At 33.9% G+C, this 27500-nt stretch overlaps 1 protein-coding gene and 1 long non-coding RNA gene across 4 annotated transcripts in view; one reads left to right on the top strand and one right to left on the bottom strand.

Annotated features, from left to right (window-relative positions):
• The window catches only part of LOC137626309 (carbonic anhydrase-related protein 10-like), a 306847-nt gene that overhangs the window by 150153 nt on the left and 129194 nt on the right, over positions 1 to 27500 (bottom strand). For all 3 annotated transcript variants that reach the window (XR_011041001.1, XM_068357381.1, XM_068357382.1), the window contains exon 2: positions 24060 to 24116. Coding sequence is in view for 2 of the 3 variants with exons in the window: in XM_068357381.1 (XP_068213482.1) it covers positions 24060 to 24116 (57 nt within the window). In the remaining variant the exon portion in view is untranslated. The remainder of the gene's footprint in view (positions 1 to 24059; positions 24117 to 27500) is intronic.
• The window catches only part of LOC137626310 (uncharacterized), a 182923-nt gene that overhangs the window by 70680 nt on the left and 84743 nt on the right, over positions 1 to 27500 (top strand). The gene's annotated exons all lie outside the window — the stretch shown is intronic.

Genomic DNA, 27500 nt, shown 5'->3' with positions numbered 1-27500 from the left:
ACACGAGTAAGTCATCTTCCATAACTTTACAGAAAACTACTTTTACTGAAAACATGTCAATGTCCTGGTACAATAATTCAAACTTCTAATGTGACTACTTTGTACCAACCGTGTGTCACACGATCGTACATAGTAACGACATTTCTCTTTTTTGTATATAATATCCTTTGTATCTCCGCTCTCCCCTCGTACTGACAGCGACTTGAATCAACTCGTCTGTTTTTCTTACCATTAACTGTTAACAAAACCGATTGTTGGTTGAACAGGAAACAGCCTGTTAAATGTTATGACCACCTTGCCCGGATTTGATGTATATATGTTACAGGCAAACTGTTTAACCAGGCATTTCATGAAATGCCTAAAGAAATAAAAAAAAACATTGCTGTTAAAATGCCATTATTATATACAACATATCAGCAAATATTCACTATTGACCTAAAATTCCTATGAATCAGGTATTTAGCGAAATCCCTGGGCTCTAAAACCAGTCATTTCGCGTAATGCCTGGAAATTTTAGTCATTTCACGAAATCCATAAGTGAATCAGTCATTTCACGAAAAACCTAAAATACTTGGGCATTTCGCGAAGTGCCTGGCTACACAGTTTGCCTGTAACATATATAAACTGATGTTCTGTAATAAAGTTACTCAGTTTCTTTCATCCTGCCTTTTTAGTCACAGCCCCTCTCGGCCCCTCACAACTTCAAGTGGAAGTATGTCCCCGATCGCTGCTGTGTGTGTGTGTGTATATATATATATATATATATATATATATATATATATATATATATATATATATACACAAATATATACATATATATATATATATATATATATATATATATATATTTCTTAATAAGTTTTTCAAGGTTTTTATTCTTTTTAATTTGTGTGAAACTACTTCAAGAAGACTAAGGAATATTATATTACTTGGATTAACTTGACCTTTAACGTTCATCAATAATGACAAATAACTTATTCTGAGAAGTTCTGTAACAATTTTCCAAACTTTTTCTTCTTCTTTTTTTATTATGGCATTTGATCTAGCATTTCTGCTTCCTTAGTTTATATATTTCCGTTTCATTTTAAGCATTATTAAACAATTTCTAACAACACACAATTATCATCATAACAAAGCGTTTATCTTCAGCTCTTCTGGAAATTCTGCACTTATTCATTTTACATTGTTTAAATTTGTCGTATTTCATCCTTGAAAATCACACCTATTCCTTCCGGGCATCTTTCTTGACTGTATCACTTTTTCCTGCATTCAAAAATTAAAATTTCTCACCTCAATCTCTTCCAAGAAAATCTTTTGCAATGCATTTATTTTTTATAGAATTTTTTTTTTGCACACTTTTTCTTCACTGTGCAGTTAACTAATCCAAAGCAACTTTGTTTTTTGTTGTTGATTTCTTGCACTTCCCATATTTGTCTCTACTTTGTCCTGGATTCACTGATTAGTTTTCTATAAATACCTTACTCGAGTGCTATATGTAGATGAGATTATGTATGAGGGGTAGGTGGAGATGGTTTGGACATGCTCTTCGCACTCCTGAAAGAGATTAGTTCGCCAAACGTTCAGCTGGGCTCCCAAGGCACGAGAAGAATTGGAAGACCCAGGCCCACATGGCTGAGGACTATGAAGCGCGAAGTAGAAGAAAATAAATGGAGCAGTAATGAATTTAAAACTCCAGATAGAGACGATTGGCGAAAAGAGATGATGACGATGGCCTATAATAGATCTTTTGTCGTTACATGCATTTAGAAGTTTGTCTCTTTTAATTCACTACACAAATTAAATCATGTGGTTTTCCTAATTTTTTGTTTCAAAAGCATGTGCTAAACTCCTTTATTAGTCCTCCTTGGCCTTAGCTTGAACTTTCAGGCAATATTAATATATAGGGCAACATGTAATCTCCGTGATTTCTTGTCGCCTACCCTATGACACCAGAAGAGAGAATTTTTTTGTCTATATAATTCAGAACAAATAACTAATCATTATTAGAGTTGTGGCAATCTACTGGAAACATTCCTGCATAGTGATCTTCTGAGCTGGGGTTTGAGACATGTGTCTGCAACCTCATCATCCTTACGAGCTAGAGAAGGGGATTTTAGGGAGAGCCTATTGATTCACCTTCTGAGTCATTAGCAGCCATTGCCTGGCCATCCCTGGGCCTAGCGGGGTTGGAGAAGCGCATGGGCACTGATCATATGTATATATGGTCAGTCTCTAAAGCATTGTCTTGCTAAGGTAATATCACTGTCCCTTGCCTCTGCCATTCATGACGACCTTTAAACCTTTTAAGACGAAATATGTCCTTTTTTAGCTCGAGTGCTAAAATGTAAACTACAGCTAAGGAGGTTAAATAGAGGAGAAGATAAAACTCGCGAATACTATAAGAAACTCCAAGAAAGGAAGACAAAAATGCAACAGGGCTTGAAAGTCTTAGGAGAACTTTTTTTGTGAGTAAGTGTATCTAGGTTTTTCTCAAAAAGTCTCTGTAACAGTGTGTCCCTTGTTTTTGAACCTGCATGTTATCGGTTATAATCTCCCATCTCTTATCTATCTATCTAAATATCTATCTGCCTATCTACCAATCTTTATTTATATATACATATATATGTATATATATGTATATATATACACAGCATATGTATATCTGAGTATGTGCATATTATATATATATATATATATATATATATATATATATATACACATACACACACATATAATACATACATACATACATACATATATAAAGTATATGTAAATATGTGTATGTGTATATATTTTATATATATGTATATATATATTATATATATATATTATATATACATATGTATATGTGTATATATATTGTATATATATATATATATATATATATATATATATATATATATATATATATATATTTACATACATATACTATATATGTACATATACATATATATATGCATACATATATACAGTATATACATATATATATATATATATATATATATATATATATATACATGTATATATATGTATATGTATATATATGTATATTTTTATATATATGTATATATGTATATATATGTATATTTTTATATATATGTATATATGTACATATATACATAGATTTATATATATATACATACATACATATATATATATATATATATATATGATATATATATACATACATAAATATACATACTCACACATATACATATACTGTATATATACATATAAATATACATATATATACATATACATATACATATATATACACACATATATAGATATATATATATATATATATATATATATATATATATATATATATATATATATATATGTATATATATATGTATATATATATATATATATATATATATATTATATATATATATATATAATTGTGAGAATTGAAGGTTACAAAATAATAGATAAAACAAAAGAAATAAACCTGAAACTCTTTCCTGATACCCTTTTGAAAGTCTTGATTCTTTAAAGATCTTTTGATCGACCGTTATACATTTTACCGATAACGGGAGTGCATTAACAGCGAGCCACCGAAACTTGCAACTAATGTGTCTCGCCACTTCCCGGAAGATCGATGGGCGTCCCAATTTATCTCTCTCTCTCTCTCTCTCTCTCTCTCTCTCTCTCTCTCTCTCACTCTCTCTCTCTCTCTCTCTCTCTCTCTCTCTCTCTCTCTCTCTCTCTCTCTCTCTCTCATTAAGAACAAGTCTCGTAGTGTCATCGCCTCGTCAATGCGAGCAGCTAATTGGAATCAATACGACGACACCCGAAAAATGAAAGAACACAAGAGTTATTTTTATCCTGTAATAGATCCCCGTAATGCCGTCGTTATTGATGCTATCGAAGGATTTGGATTCGAGGATGATTTTTTTTTTTTTGGCCCCGAGGATTATTGATAGGAAATGGGATTATGATCCTTTACATAAGAAGATATAATCTCCTATATCCCCTTATCAGTTATAGGTTTGAGATGATCATTTTTTATATGTTGCTTGTAAGAGATTATTCGTGAATGAAATGCAACTTATCAACATTTTCTGTTGAAAGATTCTATGGTTATAGATATGCAAATATTTTTTTACATAAATAATTGACACATTTAGCATTTTTACAATATCGTAATCCACATTGATGATACACTTAGCCTTCTTACAAGATTGTAATTCGCATTTATGATATATTTTGCCTTCCTACAATATTGTAATCAACATTGATGATACGTTTAGCCTTCTTAAAATATTGTAATTCACATTGATACATTTAGCTTTCCTACACTATTGCAATGCACATTGATGATACACTTAGCCTTCCTACAATATTGTAATCCACATTGATGATACATTTAGCCTCCTACAATATTGTAATCGACATTGATGATACATTTAGCGTTCCTACAATATTGTAATCCACATTGATGATACATTTAGCCTTCCTACAATATTGTAGTTCACATTAATGATACACTTGGCCTTCCTACAATTTTGTAATCACGTTGATGATACATTTGGCCTTCCTACAATATTGTAATCCACATTGATGATACATTTAGCCGCCTACAATATTGTAATCCACATTGATGATACATTTAGCGTTCCTACAATATTGTAATCCACATTGATGATACATTTAGCCTTCCTACAATATTGTAGTTCACATTAATGATACACTTAGCCTTCCTACAATTTTGTAATCCACATTGATGATACATTTGGCCTTCCTAAAATATTGTAATCCACATTGATGATACATTTAGCCGCCTACAATATTGTAATCCACATTGATGATACATTTAGCGTTCCTACAATATTGTAATCCACATTGATGATACATTTAGCCTTCCTACAATATTGTAGTTCATATTAATGATACACTTAACCTTCCTACAATTTTGTAATCACGTTGATGATACATTTGGCCTTCCTACAATATTGTAATCCACATTGATGATACATTTAGCCGCCTACAATATTGTAATCGACATTGATGATACATTTAGCGTTCCTACAATATTATAATCCACATTGATGATACATTTGGCCTTCCTACAATATTGTAATACACATTGATGATACACTTAGCCTTCCTAAAATATTGTAATCTACATTGATGACACATTTACCCATCCTACAATATTGTAATCCACATTGATGATACATTTGGCCTTGCTACAATATTGTAATGCACATTGATGATACACTTAGCCTTCCTAAAATATTGTAATCTACATTGATGACACATTTACCCATCTTACAATATTGTAATCCATATTGATGATACATTTAGCCTTCTTAAAATTTTGCATTTCACATTTATGATACATTTAGCCTTCCTACAATATTGTAATCAACATTGATGATACCTTTAGTCTTCCTACAATATTGTAATGGCAATTGATGATACACTTAGCCTTCCTACAATATTGTAATGCACATTTATGATACACTTAGCCTTCCTACAATATTGTAATCTACATTGATGGTACATTTAGCGTTCCTACAATATTGTAATCCACATTGATGATACATTTAGCCTTCCTACAATATTGTAATGCACATTTATGATACACTTACCCTTCCTCCAATATTGTAATCCCCATTGATGATACACTTAGCCTTCTTAAAATATTGTAATTCACATTAATGATACATTTTGCCTTCCTACAATATTGTTATTCACATTGATGATACATTTAGTCTTCCTACAATTTTGTAATCCTCATTAATGACACACTTAGCCTTCCTACAATATTGAAATCCCCATTGGTGATACATTTAGCCTTCCTACAATATTGTAATCCCCATTGATGATACATTAAGCCTTCCTACAATATTGTAATCTAAATTGATGATACATTTAGCCTTCCTACAATATTGTAATCCACATTGATGATTCATGTAGCCTTCCAACAATATTGTAATCCACATTGATGATACATTTAGCCTTCCTACAATATTATAATTCACATTATGATACATTTAGCCTTCTTATAATATTGTAATCCCCACTGATTTAAGAAGAAAGACTGCGGGACGCAGTATGTGACGATTTTAAGGTTTTTTAAGTTTTAGTTTTTTCTTTCTTTCATAAAGTAACTGAATAATAATGATTTTCTTAGTACTAATCCAGACGAAAGTTCCACCGTGGTTCACTGGTTCAAGCAGCACATATTTTTGTTTAGATTTAAAATATATTAATTTTACAAAAGCTATGACTCTACGGGCTGCATAATTGCTATTGCAAGAGCCCGTGCTTTGCCAATAGGACCAGGCAATCTTGCACAACAAGAAGAAGTTATGATTTAAGAAAACTGCGGGAGCGAAATAGTTGTATTTCACAAGGTTTTGTTGAACGGAAAGCGGAGGATGGTTGAAGGTCAGACTTCATGGGTTTTGATACCAGGTTTTGAAAATATCGAAAAAGGGAATGTGATACAGATTATGAGGAACAAGAAAAGTTTAGCTGCTACTTTGAAGGTCATCAGTGTTGGTTTCTTTAACCTTTACATTTTTTTCTGTACATTCGCGGTTGTCATTGTCTCAATTTATTATTAAGAAGTCATTTTTTTTATCACACCATTGATACCTCCGCCAATGAAGCAGGAAGGAAGTTATGTTTTACCCCTGTTTGTGTGTTTGTTTTCGTTTGTTAGTGAACACCTTTCTGGCCACAATTTTAATCGTAATAAAACATGCAGGGAGTAACTTTTATATAAAGAGCTGGAAATTATTATATTTGGGAAGGTCAAAGGTCGAGGTCATTGTTAAGCAAAATGTCCAATTCACGTACTCAGCCATAAGTGTAGACATCGTTGTCACAGACTTCAAATCTGGTTCATATTTGAGTATATGAAAATCCACGCCAATTATTACATATTAAGGTCGAAGGTCAAGGTCGAGTCCATTGTCAAGGTCGAGCAAAAGGTCAAATTCCGGTCATTAACCATATGATCACAATTTTAATCGTAAGGTAATGAAACTTACATGGATTTTAAACTGTGTAAAGAACTATAAATTATTAAATTTTGGAAGGTCAAAGGTCAAAGTTACAGACGAGCAAAACGTCCCTATCACGTAATCAGCCATACGTTTGGGTATCCTTGTCACAGAGAATTCAAACTTAGTTCATACATGAGTGTGTGAAAATACACGCCAATTAATACAAGCTAAGGTCAAAGGTCAAGGTCCAGGTCGAGCAAAAGGTCGGGAAATAAACTGCCACGGTGGAGGTCTGCGCTCTATTGAGTGCCCCTCTAGTTTGTACTAATTTGTCTATTTCCAAGCGCAATTTATATATATATATATATGTATATATATATATATATATATATATATATATATATATATATATATATTATTTGGATGAGACCCATTTTTTATATGTGAAGAATTTTGTGTGGTTTTTCTCTTGCCGAGCTATTTATAAGAAAACATTGAATTTGTGGCACCCCAACAAATTAGTTGAAATGTTACATTTGGCGTTTATTATGATACCCGTTCCAGGAAACGTGGATGCTGAATCTCGATAAATTTTTGAGTGGGCGCATTCAACTTAAAACAATTTTTGCTTTGTGGGATTACAGCTCTTCTCCTCCCAAATCCAGAACCGTTTATAAAGACATGGAATGTCAATGGATTCGACGCGGTTGCAATTTTGATAACCTCATTTTCAGAAGTTAGAAAAACTATTCAGCCACTGTACTGGTTGCCTTTCCCCATTTGCCAGGAGTGATGTTTTTTTCTTGAAATTCAGTGTATTTACCGTGTTCTTCTGGTCACTGAGTCTGGTTCAACACGCCAAACTTTTGTCAATCAATTCTCCCTGTCAGACAGCTGCTCCAAAATGCACCCCTAACTAAGGCGCTCTTCTCGCCCCTCATTCCTTCACTTGCAATTCCATTTCCGGTCAAAGCTCTTTCAACAACTCACCCTAGGATCAAAAAGGTGGAAGGGGACAGGGAGAGGAGGAGGAGGAGGAGGAGGAGGAGGAGGGGGGCGGGAGTGCCCCACCTCTGGCTGCTTTTTCTACCTAGATAATTTTCTCAGATGCGCGCAGTAGGCAGTCCCTTATCGGAAACCTATCTGGCCACCGTTTACTGCGGCCAAATATTGCAATACTGATGCTCACAGTGCCACCTAATATTAGTTGAGTATTCTGAAAGCGTTTTAATGCTCAACGATATAGCCCCGTCCAACCCGAGCGCTCTCTCTCTCTCTCTCTCTCTCTCTCTCTCTCTCTCTCTCTCTCTCTCTCTCTCTCTGCTTTTAAATATAGTTCTCTTTGTAAGTGCACGATGTGACATACCGTACAGAATAAGCATATTTGTCTGACGAAACTGTACAAAATCAATTAGAACCTTTTAAAGAATTGGTAACTCTGTTTTCTCTGCCCCTTTTAATCATGCATCACCGTTCTATCTTTGTTTAAAGTTCCCTCGGAAGAGGATAAAATATTCATATCCTTCGAGAAGAGTCTGAAGTGAATTAGGTCCTGAAAGACTGCTGATACGTTTATCCCTCTCTCTCTCTCTCTCTCTCTCTCTCTCTCTCTCTCTCTCTCTCTCTCTCTCTCTCTCTCTCTCTCTCTCCCACTTTTCCTTGGTGCGCGAAAGTTTTTACAAAGACGCGAATCAAAACAGCGAACTGACTAATTGATTCTTAACGCGATGGTCTTTGGTCCTTCTGAAAATATCGGTCTCACTCTAGATTTTATATCAACATGTAAATTCAATTTAAGATGAAAGGATTTAGGGGGGATCACCGCCTTGCGAGTTATCGATATGTTGTGATTTCTTTCTTCAGTGTCACAGGGTTTTGCGTATTTGGTGAACGTATGTACAAAGCATTCTTTTGCAATTTTTGTAATAATGAATAAATACAGGTTATTAGGGATATTATACTGATGTGATACTTGAAATGGAGAATAGTACACGCAGGTAGGAATTATTGCATGGTTGATAATGAAATACTATAAATACAAATTCCCTCAAACTATGATTTTTTTTTAACGTATCTTTGCATTTGGAAAATGTCTTGGATTTTCTTAATTTCTTTCTTTTTCTTCTATTTCATCAGTCCTTCTCTGGATAAGAGAAGTTGTCATCCTGTACCTTCAGCCATTATTACACGTGTTTGTTGATGACTCTGAAAATTCTTTGTCAAATTGAATCGATAGTCTAATGAGAGAGAGAGAGAGAGAGAGAGAGAGAGAGAGAGAGAGAGAGAGAGAGAGATAGAGAGAGAGAGAGAGAGAGAGAGATATGCGTATTTCTGAGAGTCGTTGATGTCACCTAGATTATGGAAAGTAAAGTTGCTTCTCCAGATGGGATGTCTGATCATGCCTTGGTTTCTTTATTAATCAAGACGAAGCAGCCTGTCCCTGCTGTGTCATATTCATGTAAGATATATATATATATATATATGTATATATATATATATATATATATATATGTATATATATATATATATGTATATATATATATATATATATATAATGTATATACAGTACATGTGTGTGTATGTATATATATTGTGTGTATATATAAAGCAGATTGGAATAGCATTTTGAGTGAACATTTGCAATTGACTTAGTCACAATTGTAACAGTTCTATAACAGTATTGAGCCTGTTGTTTTTCAACATAGTTTAAATGTATTCCTTTTCGTGTGCTCAAATACCGTGAAAGACAAGCCCTATTTCCATGATGATTATAGAAGCCACTATTCAGCTACGGCCTATTGCAGAGTTTATGCTTAAACAGAAAAGGAATACAATTCTACAATAAACGAAACCCTTTTTAGTTCAACCCAGGAACACAAATGTTCGGCTACCCATGAATCTGCACTGTTTGGTGTAGACTAACTTAACAGTTCCTCCTTTACATAAACCAGCTAGCTATATTACTCATTGTCCAAAGGAAAAAGCAACCATTTTGGATGTGTAGACCGAAATTGCATTTCACCCTGGCTATTTGTAAGTATCACTGATTTCTAATCACTTAAGTTGTCTTTCATTTTCCGCAAGCTAGCCAGAAGAGGTTGATTTTGCACTTTTTGGAGAATTGGTAATGTTACTCCATTAGGTAAGTGCGTTTTCGGTAGCTCTAGACCAGATGATTACCACCCAATTTCCGTCACTATCATATTATCTAAAGTTTTTGCACCTCTTGGCAAAGCGTATGCTAAAAGTAATAGTTTGTTCCCTAATTTGCAATTTTATTTTGCAAAGGACTTGGAGCATGTGATGCCCTTCTGACAATTCATAGATCTGTATATAAATCCTTTGATTGTGGTCAGGAACTTCATATGATAGGTCTTGAATTTCGTGCTGCCCTTGGACGTATTAATCATGAGGCCCTTATTTTCAATTTTAGAGCTGGGAGAGGGCATGTCCTTTCTTAGCATCATTAATAAATTTTTAAGCATAGTGATTGCAAAGAGTAGTTGTTATGTAGGCACCATAGTAAAGTATAGGAATGTAATATCTTGTGTTCCTCAGAGTAGTGTTCGTGGCCCAATTTTTCTTTTGTACTACTGTATATACACATATGGTTTGACCTAGAAAACAAGCTCGTTGCATATGCAGATGATGCTATTCTTTGTATCAATCCCATCACCTGAATGTAGATTTGGGGCTGTTGACTCCCTTAATAGAGATCTAGCTAAAATTAGTGCATGGTGCAAATTATGGGACATGAAGTCGAATCTTAACAAAATTCAAAGTATGATTTTCAGTATTTTGAGGTCAGTGGCTCCTCAACTTCCAGATCTCTGCATTTATAATGTTTCGAGTTTAGATGTGATTTTCTACAGCAAATTTACTTTTGAGAAACACATTTGGTTTATTTTTTCTTCAATTGCGCAAAAAAATTTGTCTATAGATAAAACATTTTAAGATTTTTGGTTAGCAATCTATCCTGAAGAAATATTTTAATTCTTTCATTCAACCTTGTTTTGTGCATTGTTTTCATGTATGGTCTTCAGCTACTGACTCTCATTTTAATTTGTTGGACAAAAACTTTCGATCTATTAAATTTCTTATTCCTGATCCTGATTTTAATCATTGGCATTATCGTTTAGCTAGTTTTTTTATGCATGTTGCATAAGATTTTTCACAATTCGAATCATTCTTTACGTTCAGATCTTCCCAGATTGTACCATTTTGTAGTTAATTCTATCAGCCTTGCCTTCTCCATCATAAGGCAACACTACCAAGTATTATAAACTTTTTATTCAAGTTGTGATCAGATTGTGAAATGAACTTGCTATAATCAGGCAGTTGAATCGGTAGAACTTCCAAAGTTCACGCTTGCAGCGAATGTTTCTTTGCACAGGTTTCCATAATCCTCTCGTCATTGTTTATATATGACAGATGTATTTTTATAATGTTATTAATCTTTAGATATTTCATATTTTTTACAGTTCCTTCTCATAGTTTATTTATTTCCTTATTTTAATTCCTCACTGGGTAATTTTTTTCAAGCTCCAATAGGATAATTTAATGGCGAACGATCTGTACAACAAATAGGCAAGGGAAGCATAAGTTGCCAATCAAGGAAAAACAGCATAACACGTTTAACCAGGAAATAAAGAAGTCTAGCCGGAATCTTAGATATATCACTGTCAGTTGCCTTACAAAGAAGAGCAATGTCTAAATACATTACGTAATTTTACATAGAAGATGAATGTGCATCACCCCGGGTAAATGTTGTTCAACATAATTAGTAGGCTATAAAGTAAATCGAGACTTGTGTCGTACAGGAAATTGACATAACCTACATAAGTATATTTAAGTGCTTAAGAATGAAAGCATGCATGTCAAATTGTTAGAAAATTTATTTTACTTAGGAAGAGATTCCTGCTGAAATTTGGCTTATATTTTTCGACAGTATTATAATTTTCTCTTACTGTTGTAACACACCTAGTTGCAAATCTCTCTTATTAGATACAACTAGAACCGCAGTGTTTTTAAATACATGAATATCTTATTAAACACACAGTGTATGAAGTTTTTTTTTTCATATAACTCAAAAATAAAGAAAAATTCTTATTCAGGTCCAATCCAATTTGTATCACGAACCCGGTGTCCAAGTCGTGCCTCCAAAAGCACAAAGATCAGAGCTTACGTGATCGTTACCATGCGAGACTCGATGAAGGGTTTGCACCCAAAGTCATCTCGGAAGATCTTCAGATTCTTCGTCTCTTGTGGATGCTTAACATCCCGCCCCCCCTCTACCATTCCCCCTTGCAAAAGCTTGTAGCTGTTTTAAAACCTTCATTGGGATTGCAAATGTTAGTGCTGACATATTCCAGTGGCACAAACACACTTTATATATATATATATATATATATATATATATATATATATATATATATATATATATATATATATATTTAATGAATATATATATAACATATCTATATACATATACGATATATATATATATATATATATATATATATATATATATATATATATATATATATATATACTCATCACAAAACTAATCGTGTGTGTAATTTTGTATGCATATTTGTATGTCGGGTACTTGAATATTTTCTCTAAAGTCCCAGCCACATTCATAGTTTACCTTATTAATGACAGATACTGCTTACTGTGGAAAAGATATTAACGGCATTAGTTAACACCTATGCAAAAGAATCGTACCTCTTACACTTTTTTTTTTCGGCCAAATATTGCACGGATACATTTTTTATGTATTTAATTGCCTCTACTCCGCAGCACTTTTCAGATCTTTATATCCTCTTCCAACATATTGAAATTATACTTTCTAACGTCTAGTACTCCATTCTCTCCACAAGACCAAACTATCAAAATGACCAGCGCCATTTTTTTCTTATACGTTGACATCTATAGGACTTCAGTTTGGTTCCCTGGCTTTCCTTCTTTATATTCCTGTTTACACAACATGGAGTACAACAAGGAATAGATCTGAACAGATTTATAACTTTATTTGCATTGAACATTCGTTCTAGACTTCTATAATGGAAAGTTTGCTCGGCAAACTTAGCACATTGAAATATCTTATTTGGACTCTTTTGCAGATGATTTTCCCAGACCCGTCTACCTTCCTTGCTTGATCAATTTTCTTGCCTCATATATTCTCCGATAGACAGGTTGGTATATGGGTAGATATATAGTCTTTATTTTGAACGTGAATTGTGAATATACTGTGCCGATCTGGTCATTGTTGTACGAGAAATGAGAACGTTTGCCGATGTAATTTAGCCGTATGTACATAAGCGACTAAATACCTGTTATTACGGACAAACAATGAAGGCATGAAAGGTACAGTGGTCTGTAATCATGTATGAGGAAGGAAAACGGGAGTTATATTAACCTGTAACGTGATTACAGGGATTAATGTTCGCCCTCCTTTCCTTTATTCTCAATCTCTCTTGGTTTTTTATACTTCTTTACCGTTAGGGTTGTGGTGGCCGATGTGGTAACATCCCTGACTGTTGAACGCCAGACTGGGGTTCAGGTCCCGCTCAAACTCGTTAGTTATTTTGGTCGCTGCACCTTCACCATCCTTGTGAGCTAAGGATGTAGGGTCTTAGGAGCCTATAGGTCTATCTGCTGAATTATCAGCAGCCATTGCCTGGCTCTCCCTGGTCCTAGCTTGGGTGGAGAGGGGGCTTGGGCGCTGATCACATGCATATATGGTCAGTCTCTATGGCATTGTCCTGCTTGATAGGGCAGTGTCACTATCCCTTGCCTCTGCCATTCATGAGTGGCCTTTAAACCTTTAAAACTATTTTTTCATGTAACTTTAAATCATGTTTCACTGATGCGATTGCCTAAATGCTTTTGGGCCATAGCATGGTCTAGTATTGGGAATGGCCATGAAATTCATGAGATCAGAGAAAAATTGGAGTTTCTTTAAACAAACAATGTTTGTTATATCTTTAAGAGAGATTATGACACATACGTCAACAAACTTTAACAGAAGCACTTCCATGGATTTCTCAAAAGGGAAAGTTCCAGACACGACACGTTGTAATAACCTTAAGTACGAAATCTTACTACATTTCTGAAATGTTCACCTCAGATACTTTTTACACTGTATCATTGAAATAGTGACATTCGGCTGCACTTAGAAAAAAAATTGTAAAAAGTCGTATAAATGTCACATTATTTGCTATACGAGAGTCCAGAATGTTGTTGATTTCAAAAGTTTTAAGAGTTTCTAAAATTGGTTAGACTCCACTGTGTATGTCCATCTTATTGCAACTATGTATGAATGTATGTATGTATGTATGTATGTATGTATGTATGTGTGAACAACTTTTATATTAAATCAATCACACACACATCTGTCCGTTTCAATTTTTTTTCACCAATTTATCCTCTTTCGATCTTATTAGTCCCACTGTATAGCAGGGTCAGTCGCTCGAGTGAACTTTCTGCATCCATTTCTATCCTTTTCATCATCTTCCCCCAGTCTCACCCAGTCCTCATCTCAACTGTCTCCGACAGTCCTTCCTCTTAACTCTTTAAGTGGCCAAATTTCTCTCACATATAATAAAATACGTGATAGCTGACATTGATCTTAATTTTGAGTCTCGATGGTATTTTCTTGTTTAAAACAAAAGTTATTTCTCTCCATTTTCACCATACCTTTTTTTTTTGTGTGTAACTGCTTTCGCAATCCTACCCTTCTCTGATATTATTGATCCCAAGTAGTATAACTCATTGTTCTGTTTTAATACTATACACTCTTCCTCTTGATTGTTTACTTCATGTCCTTCTCTATTACTAATCAGGAGGTCTTGTCTTTTCAATGTTCACGTTCACTCCTTTTCTTTTTAAAGTTCTTTTACATGCTAGAAACCATTCTTGTCATTATTCTTTTGTATCTGCTATAATAATTAAATCATCAGCAAACATCATTTCACAAAATGCTTCGTTTTTCTTTTGAGTATTTATAACAACGTGGAACAGCAATGGATTCAGAGCAGATCCCAGTCTCTCCATATTTTGTTGCTAAAGTGGTTCTTACCCCACCATATATCATCCTCACTAACCTTACCAAATTATCCAGTATTTCTCTTCTTTAAATACTAATAGACTAACCTTATGGGTACCCTGTCATATACCTTTTCAAGATCCACAGAACACATGTAAACGTAACTGTTCCCTTCTAGATACTTCTCTTGGAGTTTTTGTACTATAAAGATGGCACCCACGTACTTTTTCATTTCATAAACTCAAACTGCTGTCGTATTATAAAGGTAGCATCCATATGCCTTTACATTTCTTAAACCATAACTGGTGCTCATGTATATCCATCAACTCTCTCAATCTTCCTTCTGCTAATCTTTATAGTTTTTTCGAATGCAGGCTCCAAAATACTGACAATCTAACATTTTTCCTTTTTGTTTATACAGTTCAATCATCCAACTCTCCTCTAAATCCCATGGCATGTCCCCTAAATCCCAGATCTTTTCCAATAATATGTGCACCCACTTTTTCAGGTTTTCCAATGACTTTACCATTCTTTACCTTTATTCACGTTTCCTTTCTTCAACCATTTCCTTAGTTACCTGTGATTTTCCTGCAGCTTTACTCACTTTTCTTTTCTTTGTAGCATTCTCGACTTTACTCCAGTTCTTTTAATAGTTTTGAAAATAGCCTTTTTTTCGTCTTAACATTGATTCTTCTTCCCCATTTAAGATATTTCTATTTTAATCTTTAATAATTCCGACCTCTTCTACACCTTTACATGTCTTTTTTTTCCACTTTTGCAATTCGGTAGGTTATCTTTTCTCCCTCTGGTGTTCTCATCATCAAATACCACTCTCCTGACTTCTCCCTTTGCAATCGCTGCTATTATCTTTGTTTCCCACCGTATCCATCTATATCCCTCATTGGTGTGATAGCTGTTTTCTTATTCCCACCACATTCTGGCTACACTGCCTTTCTTCACTGGTGTTTGAGTCTCTTGATTTAACCCCCTTGTTCCTTTTTCCACTTGTTGTTTACCACTTGTCCTCCCACACACCTGTGCTGTTTCTGGCACCACGAACTCTTTCATAGCATCTCATATCTCTTCAAGTGATTCTGACGTTCCATTTACGTGTCTCTCTTCTCTGACTTTTTCTACTTTACTTCTGAACTGTATTGCCTTCTCCCACTTCAGCATCCAAATTTTCGCCAATATATAAACCAAACATGCTTAACGGTTTTCACGATACCACTAATTTTTCTATTTTAAGCTTTTCTTGGTTTTTTTCGGGCTCATTAAATATTTGGGTTGTGGTTGCCTATTGAAAACGTCCCTGCCTGGCGTTCTGCCTGACTGGGGTTCGAGTATCACTCAACTCAAGCTCGGTAATTTGTCTGTGACCTCACCCTCCTTGTGGGCTAAGGTGACCATAGCTCTATCTTGTGAGTCATCAGAAGACATTGCATGGTCCCCACTAGTCTTAGCTTAGGAGGAGAGGAGGCTTGGACGCTGATCATATGTATTATGTGGTTGATCTCCAGGTCATTGTTCTGTTAGCTAGAGCATTGTCACTGTCCCGCATCTGCCATTCATGAGTGGCCTTTAAACCTTAAACCTATAAACCATGTATTTGTCATAGAGCTTCTTCCCGTCTACATTGAATTAACGTGCAAGTGATAATTTTCTTTGTATATTTTTACTTCCTTTTAATAGATTTTGAAACTTAATTTTGAACAGGGACTACAGACTTGGAGGGGGTTTGAAGTACCGTTTTCGTAAAAGTGAAAATTCTGCTGAACTCATGTGCCGTGTAATTAACAATCAAGAAAATCAAATGACGAAGAGTAATGTTGAAAAGAACATTCAGACATGATTCCTCTAACAAGTGTAGGATATTACTCATAAGTTGATTGGACAAGTAATAAGCTAAACAAACAATTTTTTTGTAAGCATTAGAGGAGAGTTGTAATACTCTATTTTTTATTCTCTCGTTCATATATTTAAAACTAGTACGTTGACCACTTTCTCTTATGATGAAAGTTTTAGTACCTACCACCATCTCTCTCTCTCTCTCTCTCTCTCTCTCTCTCTCTCTCTCTCTCTCTCTCTTTGGGGCTGTAGCGAAACTGTTGCAACTTTGCCAGACAAGGTTCGACTGTAAATGTTGTTCGTGTATTTCTGTAGCTCAAATGTGCTCATACTTGTTCTGCATGTATAACATGATTTTATATAATCGGGTCTGGAAATCATTTAACAGAATTCACACCAAAGAATTAACATAAGTGATACGGTTTTGTAATATCTTGATAATGGGTTGGCAGATTAGTCGAGAGGCACGTGTACTTTCTCTAAAATATTAGACAAGATTTGTAAAATAAATGTTTGTAAAGGTAGAAACCGGAATTGTTTTAACCCCAAAGCTCCCATGTAGTAGATTATAAGCTATTGTAAATAGAGGGTGCAGATTCATTATTGGTGACTTGTAGGAATGAGTTGGAATAGCGTTTATTGGATACACAGAAACGGGAGATGTCAATATTTAGTGGTTTGGAACGTGCATGCATGAATAATTGGAAGTGACTGTAGTTTGTGTTTGACCAAAGGTGGCGTACGGTTTATTTAGTTAGTCAAATAGCTATTCTTGTGTTACATAACTGTTGAGTTTGATAGCTTCAAGTTCGGAGCTTGTCAGCTGATTTGAACTAGCCAGGTATGCATCTGACTAATATTGGGTATTTTCTATTAATGACCGATAATCATTACATTCCTTTTCGAAAATGCATGACATCGTTTTGCCTCCAGACAGGAAATAACGAATATTGTTTTGCTTGTCTTGCACGACATGAAACGTAATGAAAATTTGTGATAGTTTATATCGGTCATAGGATTAAAAACAAAAGGAAAGAAAAGATTAAGTGTCCAATACAGGGATGTTTGAAATTTGAAGATGTTAAATGGAAGAAATAATCAGAGATACGAAGGGATAAAGTTGATTATCATTTGATTTTAGTTACAAATTTATTCTTTATTTTGATATACATCTATTATTCAGTCTTAGCTCCCCCTTTTTTAGTTGGAATTTTTCCAGGGGTGAAAGTATAATCTGCTTTTGTATTGATAAGCGTTCAGACACAAATTCTTTGTATATCAGTTGTGATTTTGTCCAAGCTTAATCTTGCTTATCAATGTGTTTGCATGGACTTGCAAAAACAAATGCTTGTTGAAATTTATATTCCATAGATTATTATTATTTTCTTTTTAGGAAGATTTGTTGATTCGCAGTAAAAGTGGAATGTCTCTAGTGTATTTTGGTTTTGTATGTGTATCTTTTTGCATTAACTCGATGTCTTTTTATTCTTGGTTGACACGCATTTTCGGTGTGCTTGAGTTTTATAAACACATTTACGTCCTTAGAATTTAACCTGGTAGGTGGATTGATGCGCCTTATGCATTAGACTGTAGGCATCAGCAGTATTCCTTCGGGCTTTAGGGGCACCCACCTTTTAGCCTTATATTTTAGACACATTCTAATTTTATTTTTCTTCTCTTGCTGTCCAACAGCGTTTAACTATTACTTCATATGGCAAAACTGTGGGGTTTTGTCCCTATTGGCAAATTGGCCTTGGGCGTCCTCCCTAGTCCGATTGTATGGGAATAATGCTCCAAGGAGGCCAAACAACATCAAAAATAACAAATGCTCTAGTGAGGCCAAACAACAACAAATACTCCAATGAGGCCAAACAACAACAAATGCTTTGGTGAGGCCAAACAACAACAACAAATGCTCCGGTGAGGCCAAATAACAACAACAAATGCTTCTGTCACGCCAAACAACAACAATAAATGCTTCTGTGACACACAACAACAACAACCTATGCTCCAGGAGGCTAAACAACAACATCAAATACTCCAGTAGGCTAAACAACAACATCAAATGCTCCAGTAGGCCAAACAACAACAACAAATGCTCCAGTAGGCCAAACAACAACATCAAATGCTCCAGGAGGTCAAACAACAACAACGACGGCTCCAGGAGGCCAAACAACAACAACTACTAATGCTCCAGTAGGCCAAACAACAACAAATGCTCCAGTAGGCCAAACAACAACAACAAATGCTCCAGTAGGCCAAACAACAACAACAAATGCTCCAGTAGGCCAAACAACAACATCAAATGCTCCAGGAGGTCAAACAACAACAACGACGGCTCCAGGAGGCCAAACAACAACGACGGCGGCTCCAGGAGGCCAAACAACAACTACAAATGCTCCAGGAGGCCAAACAACCACAACAAATGCTCCAGGAGGCCAAACAACCACAACAAATGCTCAAGGAGGCCAAACAACCACAACAACTGCTCCAGGAGGCCAAACAACCACAACAAATGCTCAAGGAGGCCAAACAACAACAACAAAAACAAATGCTCAAGGAGGCCAAACAACAACAACAAAGGCTCCAGTAGGCCAAACAACAACAACAAAAAATGCTCAAGGAGGCCAAACAACAACAAAAAATGCTCAAGGAGGCCAAACAACAACAAAAAATGCTCAAGGAGGTCAAACAACACCAGCAAATGCTCAAGGAGGCCAAACAACAACAAAAAAATGCTCAAGGAGGCCAAACGACACCAACAAATGCTCAAGGAGGCCAAACGACACCAACAAATGCTCAAGGAGGCCAAACAACAACAAAAAAATGCTCAAGGAAGCCAAACAACACCAACAAATGCTCAAGGAGGCCAAACAACAACGACGGCGGCTCCAGGAGGCCAAACAACAACAAAAAATGCCCCAGGAGGCCAAACAACAACAACAAATGCCCCAGGAGGCCAAACAACAACAACAAATGTTCCAGGAGGCCAAACAACAACAACAAATGTTCCAGGAGGCCAAACAACAACAAAAAATGCCCCAGGAGGCCAAACAACAACAACGACGTCTCCAGGAGGCCAAACAATAACAAAAAATGCCCCAGGAGGCCAAACAACAACAACAAATGCTCCAGGAGGCCAAACAACAACAACAAATGCTCCAGGGGGCCAAACAACAACAACAAATGCTCCAGAAGGCCAAACAACAACAACAAATGCTCCAGGAGGCCAAACAACAACAACAACAAATGCTCAATGAGGCTAAACAACACCAACAAATGCCCAAGGAGGCCAAACAACAACAACGACAGCTTCAGGAGGCCAAACAACAAATGCTCCAGTGAGGCCAAACAACAACAAATGCTCCTTTGAGAGCACCTATGGACCAAATTCCATAATTATCCATCCATTCATCAGTTCCAGTCAAGTATGTTCATCAATTCTACTAATTGTTAACCTTCTTGTGAAGTTTGATAATAATGATTTTCAGTAATTGGGAAAGAAAGAGGAAATATTTGTCGGATCGAGTAGTGTCCGAAAGTACTCATCAAGATTTATTAGAGTTTTGATAGTATTCAAATAAATCTCCAATAATTTCTTGAACTTTTTGTTATCTAGCGTTGAGAAATTGTCTATTTTAATATCTTAGTCACGAGACTGTTCTAATTTACGAAGTTTTACTTTTTAACATGGTTAACATAAGGGCTCCTCAAGATACTGAATGACCAGAATTTTAGCTTATTGTATTTATGAAGATATGTTTTACTTGTATTTATGGGGAAAGATACTCCTTTTACGTATAATAAACCTACGCGAAGGTCCAAATATTCGAAACTTTATACAAATGCTTCTTGGAAATTCAGAGAACTCTGTCCTGTCGCAAGTGTTTTGTATAAAATTTAAAATCTTGTTCCTTTGCAGTTCCAGTGTTCTAGTTTGTTCCCTTTCTGTCTAAATGTCAAAGGTCAAACTCGATATCTCTTTCTAAAGATAATCTCGGATACGTAAAATTTTTTTTTGTCTGTTAATGGCAGTTCAATAGGTAATTATATCTTGACTTTTTTTACCCATGGCTGCGAATACAATGACAACGAAGAACGAAAGTTATATTCATTTTATATTGTTTATTATTTCAGTTGAGAGGATTGTGGTAAGTGGTTTATTTGATTATTGTTTAGTTTAAGCTAAAGTAATCACGTTAGGAGTTTCATTATGAAGGGAAGGGGATTTGAAATGGAATTGTAAGGTATGAGATTTAATCAATGTCATTTTATGTTACAAAGAAACCGGATGTTGGAAGTTATGGATAATGTTTATATAGAAAGTGAGTAGCACAATGATTCATGTAACGAAAAAAGGTGAAAAGGAAAAAGGTAGTAGTAAATAGGGAAATTGATCTTAGGATAAATATTAAAATTGGAGAAATGCTGTACAATAAGCATTCTCACGTCTAAGGAAGGGAAATTTACCATTATCCTTTGGTTGAAGGATGGAAGTAAAGCTAATATAAATTAGTTTTTTTTTCAAATTTAGAAAAGAAGAGCAAACATAAGCCAGAAATTATGAAAATATGGTGGCGGCAAAACTGAAAAGTAGAAAGACATTTTCAATTAGTCAGATTATTGCTGACTTCCTGCGTGTGAATGAAGGGTTATTTAGAAAGTTAATAAGTTATATCTAATCATTTGATGGCATACCGGCCGGAGCCATGATGAAGACAAATACTCCCTTTTCCATAAGCAGTGTATATAACACTCAGAAAGTGAATGAGATTTTTAACATTTTCTTCATTTTATTTATAAATTTTATAACATGTTTTGGTAGTTGTACTAAAAATACCGGGTAGATCAAAGTTTTGTGGTACTAGTGGATCGAATTAATTTATATGATATTGTAAGTGATTAAAAAGTACGCAGATATTTAAGAAAGTCTTGTTTTTTTTTTTTAAAGTTATAAGGTTAAGAAAGTAATGTTTAGAGCTAAAACAAGCCTTTGTTAGTAGATGGACGACTGTAAGAATACGAATACTGGAGGCGTTTGGAGATAACTAAATAAGGTGGAGAATGCAGTAAACACTGGGAAAAAAGTTGGAAAAAGTTATTGAATAAAAGTATAGTTTTGCGGAAGTGTTGGGAAAGAAATATTAAAAAATGTTGGAATTTGTTAAACAAATTGCAAATGAGACTATATTAGCCAAGTAATATTGTTAATATCAGTAAAAATATGATAAAGCCGTTAAGCTCAAAATTAAAGGTATAATTCCAGGTGTGGCAAATGTTCTAAAGATGGGTTAGTTCTTGCTTGAGATTACACTCAGATACTATATATTACCTTATTTCCTTTCCTCACTGGGCTATTTTCCCTGTTGGAGCCCTTTGGCTTATAGCATCTCGACTAACTCCAAAGTTGAGTTCTTGTATTATATTTCTAGCCTTTTAGCTTGGAGAAAAAATTTCTGTGAAAAGACCATTGAACTCCTTCATAAACATTAAGATTCTTATCTATAAGTAAAGTACTTTAATTTGGAGTCTCTCTCTCTCTCTCTCTCTCTCTCTCTCTCTCTCTCTCTCTCTCTCTCTCTCTCTCTCTCTATCGTGTTTATATTTATATGAAGCATTTCCATTCCTTTAATCGTATGTAATTCTTGACCTGATCTTCCTCTTGCTTGTAACAACAACTGATTTTTAATGTCTGGAATCCCCTCTAAAGCGACATTCCCCTCATAACTCTTAACTATCATGTTATGAATATAACAATAAGGGGAAATGTCACCTCCCTCACCGTCAACAGAGGAGAAGCCGAGGTTTCGAATGTTCACAGAGCATCCCTCGTTTATAATTCATCGAAGCTTTTAATTTTGGAGCTTTAAAATGGAAATCTTAAAGCATGAGAATCATTTTGTTATTAACGAGGAGATGACAGTCAGTTGCATAACCGTAATATATTAATGTTATATTAAATAGTGTATTAAGAAGAGTGATAAGATTATTATTATTATCATTATTATTATTATTATTGTTATTATTATTATTAGTTCTTGCTAAGCTACAACCCCAGTTGGAAAAGCAGGATGCTATAAGCCCATGGTCTTTAACAGGGAAAATAGCCCAGTGAGGAAAGGAAATAAGGAAAAAACTACAAGGGAAGTTTAAGAACAATAATAGGATTAATGAAGAATTATGGTATGGATTAATGAAGACTTATTCTATGGTAATCTGTATCAAGAAAAAAGGCGAGTCTTGCATTAAGTAAATGTGTTGGATAATAACGAACTACGTAAAATCAGACGGAGGTGATTAATATTAAAAGATCACTTATATTAGTTTTTTATATATCCGTGAAGATAGAAGAATAAAATGATAGTTGATAACATGCATATATTTGCATACCACAATTCATGTATCTATATGTAGAATCAAAAACATTTTTGCTTTATCAATTGCATGTTTTACCATTCATGATGGTCAGTACCTATTGTATCATAAACTCCAATTTATCGGACTTGATTAGTATCTTCCCATTTTATCCTCTTTACCCGGCTGATGTTGAAACTGGAACTTCTAAGAAACTCGAATGATATATTTATTCAACTAAACCTTTCTTCGAATGGTCTCTTTGAAATCTTAGGAACGGACATTTCTTATATATGATGATATATATTTATTGACATAGTTATTCATGTATATATATATATATATATATATATATATATATATATATATATATATATATATATGAACATGGGTATATATTCGTATACGTATATACTGCGTGTGTATGTATGTATGTATATATATATATATATATATTATATATAGGTATATATATGTATATGTATATAATTTATATATACATACATATATATACATTATATATATATCTATATGAATATATATATAATTCATATATATATATATACACATATGTATATATATATATATATATATATATATACATATATATATATATATATATTCATATATGTATATATATATATATATATATATATATATATATATATATATATGTATATTCATATATATATATATTCATATATATGTATATATATATATATATATATATATATATATATATATATATATATATGTGTGTGTGTGTGTGTGTGTGTATAGTTACATTTTGTATCGAATTCCAGTATTGTTTATAAATTTTTCACGTGTTGATTTCGACTGACCTGATATTCCTTCGTAAGTCCACCACTGTTCCCAGCTCCACGTTACTCCAGCGGTTCCTGTAGATGAGGAAAAAATATTTATATTCATGTTTTTATTATGTCATAAAGGAGTATATCTAGGTTGGTTTCCCTACCTGTTGGTTATTCTTGTCTATAGTGAATGCCTTACTTCCGAATTTTTGTAAAAATGTCATATATATATATATATATATATATATATATATATATATATATATATATATATATATATATATATATATTTATATATATATATATATATATATATATATTTATATATATATATATATATATATATATATATATATGTGTGTGTGTGTGTATGTATGTATGTATTCGTTTGTGTATAAATATAAAATACGTAATCTTTGCACTCCCTTAGATATTAGTTTACCAAACATTTAATTAGGCTCCACAAAGGCACTAGAAATGTTTGAAAACCCATGCCTACAAGGCTGAGGACTATGAAACGTGAAGTAGATGATGATGAGTGAAGAAGTATCGTCTTGAATGCTCAAGATAGAGACGACTGGTGAAATCTAACCGAGGCCGTTTGTGTTAATGCGAGTAGGAGGAGACGTGATGATGGTGATATATATATTACACACACACAGATATATATATATATATATATATATATATATATATATATATATATATACATATATACTCTATAGATATTATATTATATATATATATATATATATATATATATATATATATATATATATATATATGTATATATATATATTATGTATGTATGTATATATGCATATATTATTTTACTTTACTGACAAGAAGTATGCCGGAAGGATATAGTCAAGAGGGTGATATATTTGTTTGAAGATGTACGGTAAAGAAGCATGAGAAGTATTATATTTGTAAAGCACATATGTATTGCAAGAATAGATATCAGAGGAAGAACAAGAGGGAGAAGCGGTGGATACATGCTTCATTTGGAAAAAAAAAGGAAAAAAAAAAGAAAGAAAGAAAAAAAAATTGGTCGAGGAGAGAAATGGAGAACAACTACAGTAAATTATGTAAAGTAGTGGAGCTTTGAATATAATGAAAAAAATGAAATAAAAATGAAAGTTTGGAAATTGAAATATGCATCGGGTGTAACTTCCTGATCTTTCAATTCGTTAGTCTCCACTTCCTTACATAAATTTTATGTGTTGGTATTTGATATTATTTCATTACATTTGAATCTTTTCTTCTCCATTAAGTCCCAGGCGTCGCTCATTGTTTCAGCTTGACCACGATTCATTAGTTCTCTTATAAGTGCAAGTTCTTCCTCTGAACAGCTCCGATACAAGTAACTTTCGTTGAGCTTTTTAAGAATAACATTGATACTTTTCAGCCCGTTCATAGTGTCTGACTGAACCTGTTTTAAAAGAAAATGCCCTTGTGTGGAAGACAGAAAGAGAAAGATTAAGCGATATAGGGAGATTTTTCCATGCAAGGGAAAAAGAAAGTTCACACGAATAAGACGCGGATTAGAGTGGTCAAAGATTGACTTCGGAGATGTAAGGAAAAGGGCGTAGGGGATCTCCGAAACCCATCTTTAAAGGGGATGGAAAGAGTGAGAAGGAAAGGGAAAAGACACGTGGAAAATATGAACAGTTTCGGAATAATATTTACCTGGAATCATTTGAATAATTGAATATGATGAGTGACTGGGTAGATGGGCAACCAACTGGGTTCGTATGAAAATATCAAAATTATGGCGTGAAGGTTTCAGTTTAGAATTCAACAGAAAATATAGATAGATTACGTGAGGGAAGAAATATATGCTCTACTTAATGGTGTACACATGAGAAGTTCATTGATCGTTCAAGCTAGAAAATTATGTTGCGTGTATTGTAAGTCAAACTCGATAGGTAGATGGCGATAATGATTTGCTGAGGGACATTATATACCAAAAAAGATATTTGAAAAATCGATGAACTCAGAATCGATGGGAGTTGTTGAAAGAATTAGTCTGGCGGATAGCTATGCTTAGTATGGTATAAGGAAAGACTAAATTCTGTAGGATAGACGATTTATATAAAACAGCTATTGTTATATTTCAATGTACTGTTTTATGGCTTTCCCACACAAAAATGGAGGATTCTTTATTCAGAAAAATGAGAGGAAGAGTGAGCGAGTGAGCAAGGGAGTCGTTAACGAGTGAATAGATATTTAAGAGTAATCGAATGACATCTGTACACAGGATAAGAATCTCGCATTTAATGATTGAAGAAAAGTATTTATACTTGATAAGTATATTGGATGATCAAAGTTTCAAACGTGCAAGGCCGTGCTACCATCTGAATTAACTGATTTGAGAAACTGCAAAAAATATTTTAAAAGTACAAGGCCTTACTACCATTAGAGAACTACAAAAAACACTTTTCAAAGTTGTAGGTTATACTACCATCATTATCAGAATAGATAGATTAGAGAGAAAAAAAGCAAACAACAGCTTTAAAAATACAAGGTCATTCTGCCATTAGAAAAGAGATCAGATAAACTGCAAAAGTAGTTTTAAAAGTGCACCGCCATACTACCACCAGATTATATAGATTAGACAAACTGGAACAACAGTTTTAAAAGTACATGAACATACTACCATCAGAATAGATAGATAAGAGAAACTGCAAAAATAGCTCTAGAAGTACAAGATCCATCAGAATACATGAGAGAAACTGCAAAAACAGCTTTAGAAGTAAAAGATCCATCAGAATAGATTAGAGAAACTACAAAAAAGAAAAAAAAAACAGCTTTAGAAGTACAAGATCATACTGCCATCAGAATAGATAGATTAGAGAAACTGCAAAAATAGCTCTAGAAGTATAAGATCCTTCAGAATACACGAGAGAAACTGCAAAAACAGCTTTAGAAGTAAAAGATCCATCAGAATAGATTAGAGAAACTACAAAAAAGAAAAAAAAACAGCTTTAGAAGTACAAGATCATACTGCCATCAGAATAGATAGATTAGAGAAACTGCAAAAATAGCTCTAGAAGTATAAGATCCATCAGAATACACGAGAGAAACTGCAAAAACAGCTTTAGAAGTAAAAGATCCATCAGAATAGATTAGAGAAACTACAAAAAAGAAAAAAAAACAGCTTTAGAAGTACAAGATCATACTGCCATCAGAATAGATAGATTAGAGAAACTGCAAAAATAGCTCTAGAAGTATAAGATCCATCAGAATACACGAGAGAAACTGCAAAAACAGCTTTAGAAGTAAAAGATCCATCAGAATAGATTAGAGAAACTACAAAAAAGAAAAAAAAACAGCTTTAGAAGTACAAGATCATACTGCCATCAGAATAGATAGATTAGAGAAACTGCAAAAATAGCTCTAGAAGTATAAGATCCTTCAGAATACACGAGAGAAACTGCAAAAACAGCTTTAGAAGTAAAAGATCCATCA

Source organism: Palaemon carinicauda, chromosome 33 (genome assembly GCF_036898095.1).
Source record: "Palaemon carinicauda isolate YSFRI2023 chromosome 33, ASM3689809v2, whole genome shotgun sequence".
NCBI classification, from domain to species: domain Eukaryota; kingdom Metazoa; phylum Arthropoda; class Malacostraca; order Decapoda; family Palaemonidae; genus Palaemon; species Palaemon carinicauda.
The sequence above is the reverse complement of the archived record's forward strand: the minus strand, read 5'-3'. Positions and strand labels throughout refer to the sequence as shown.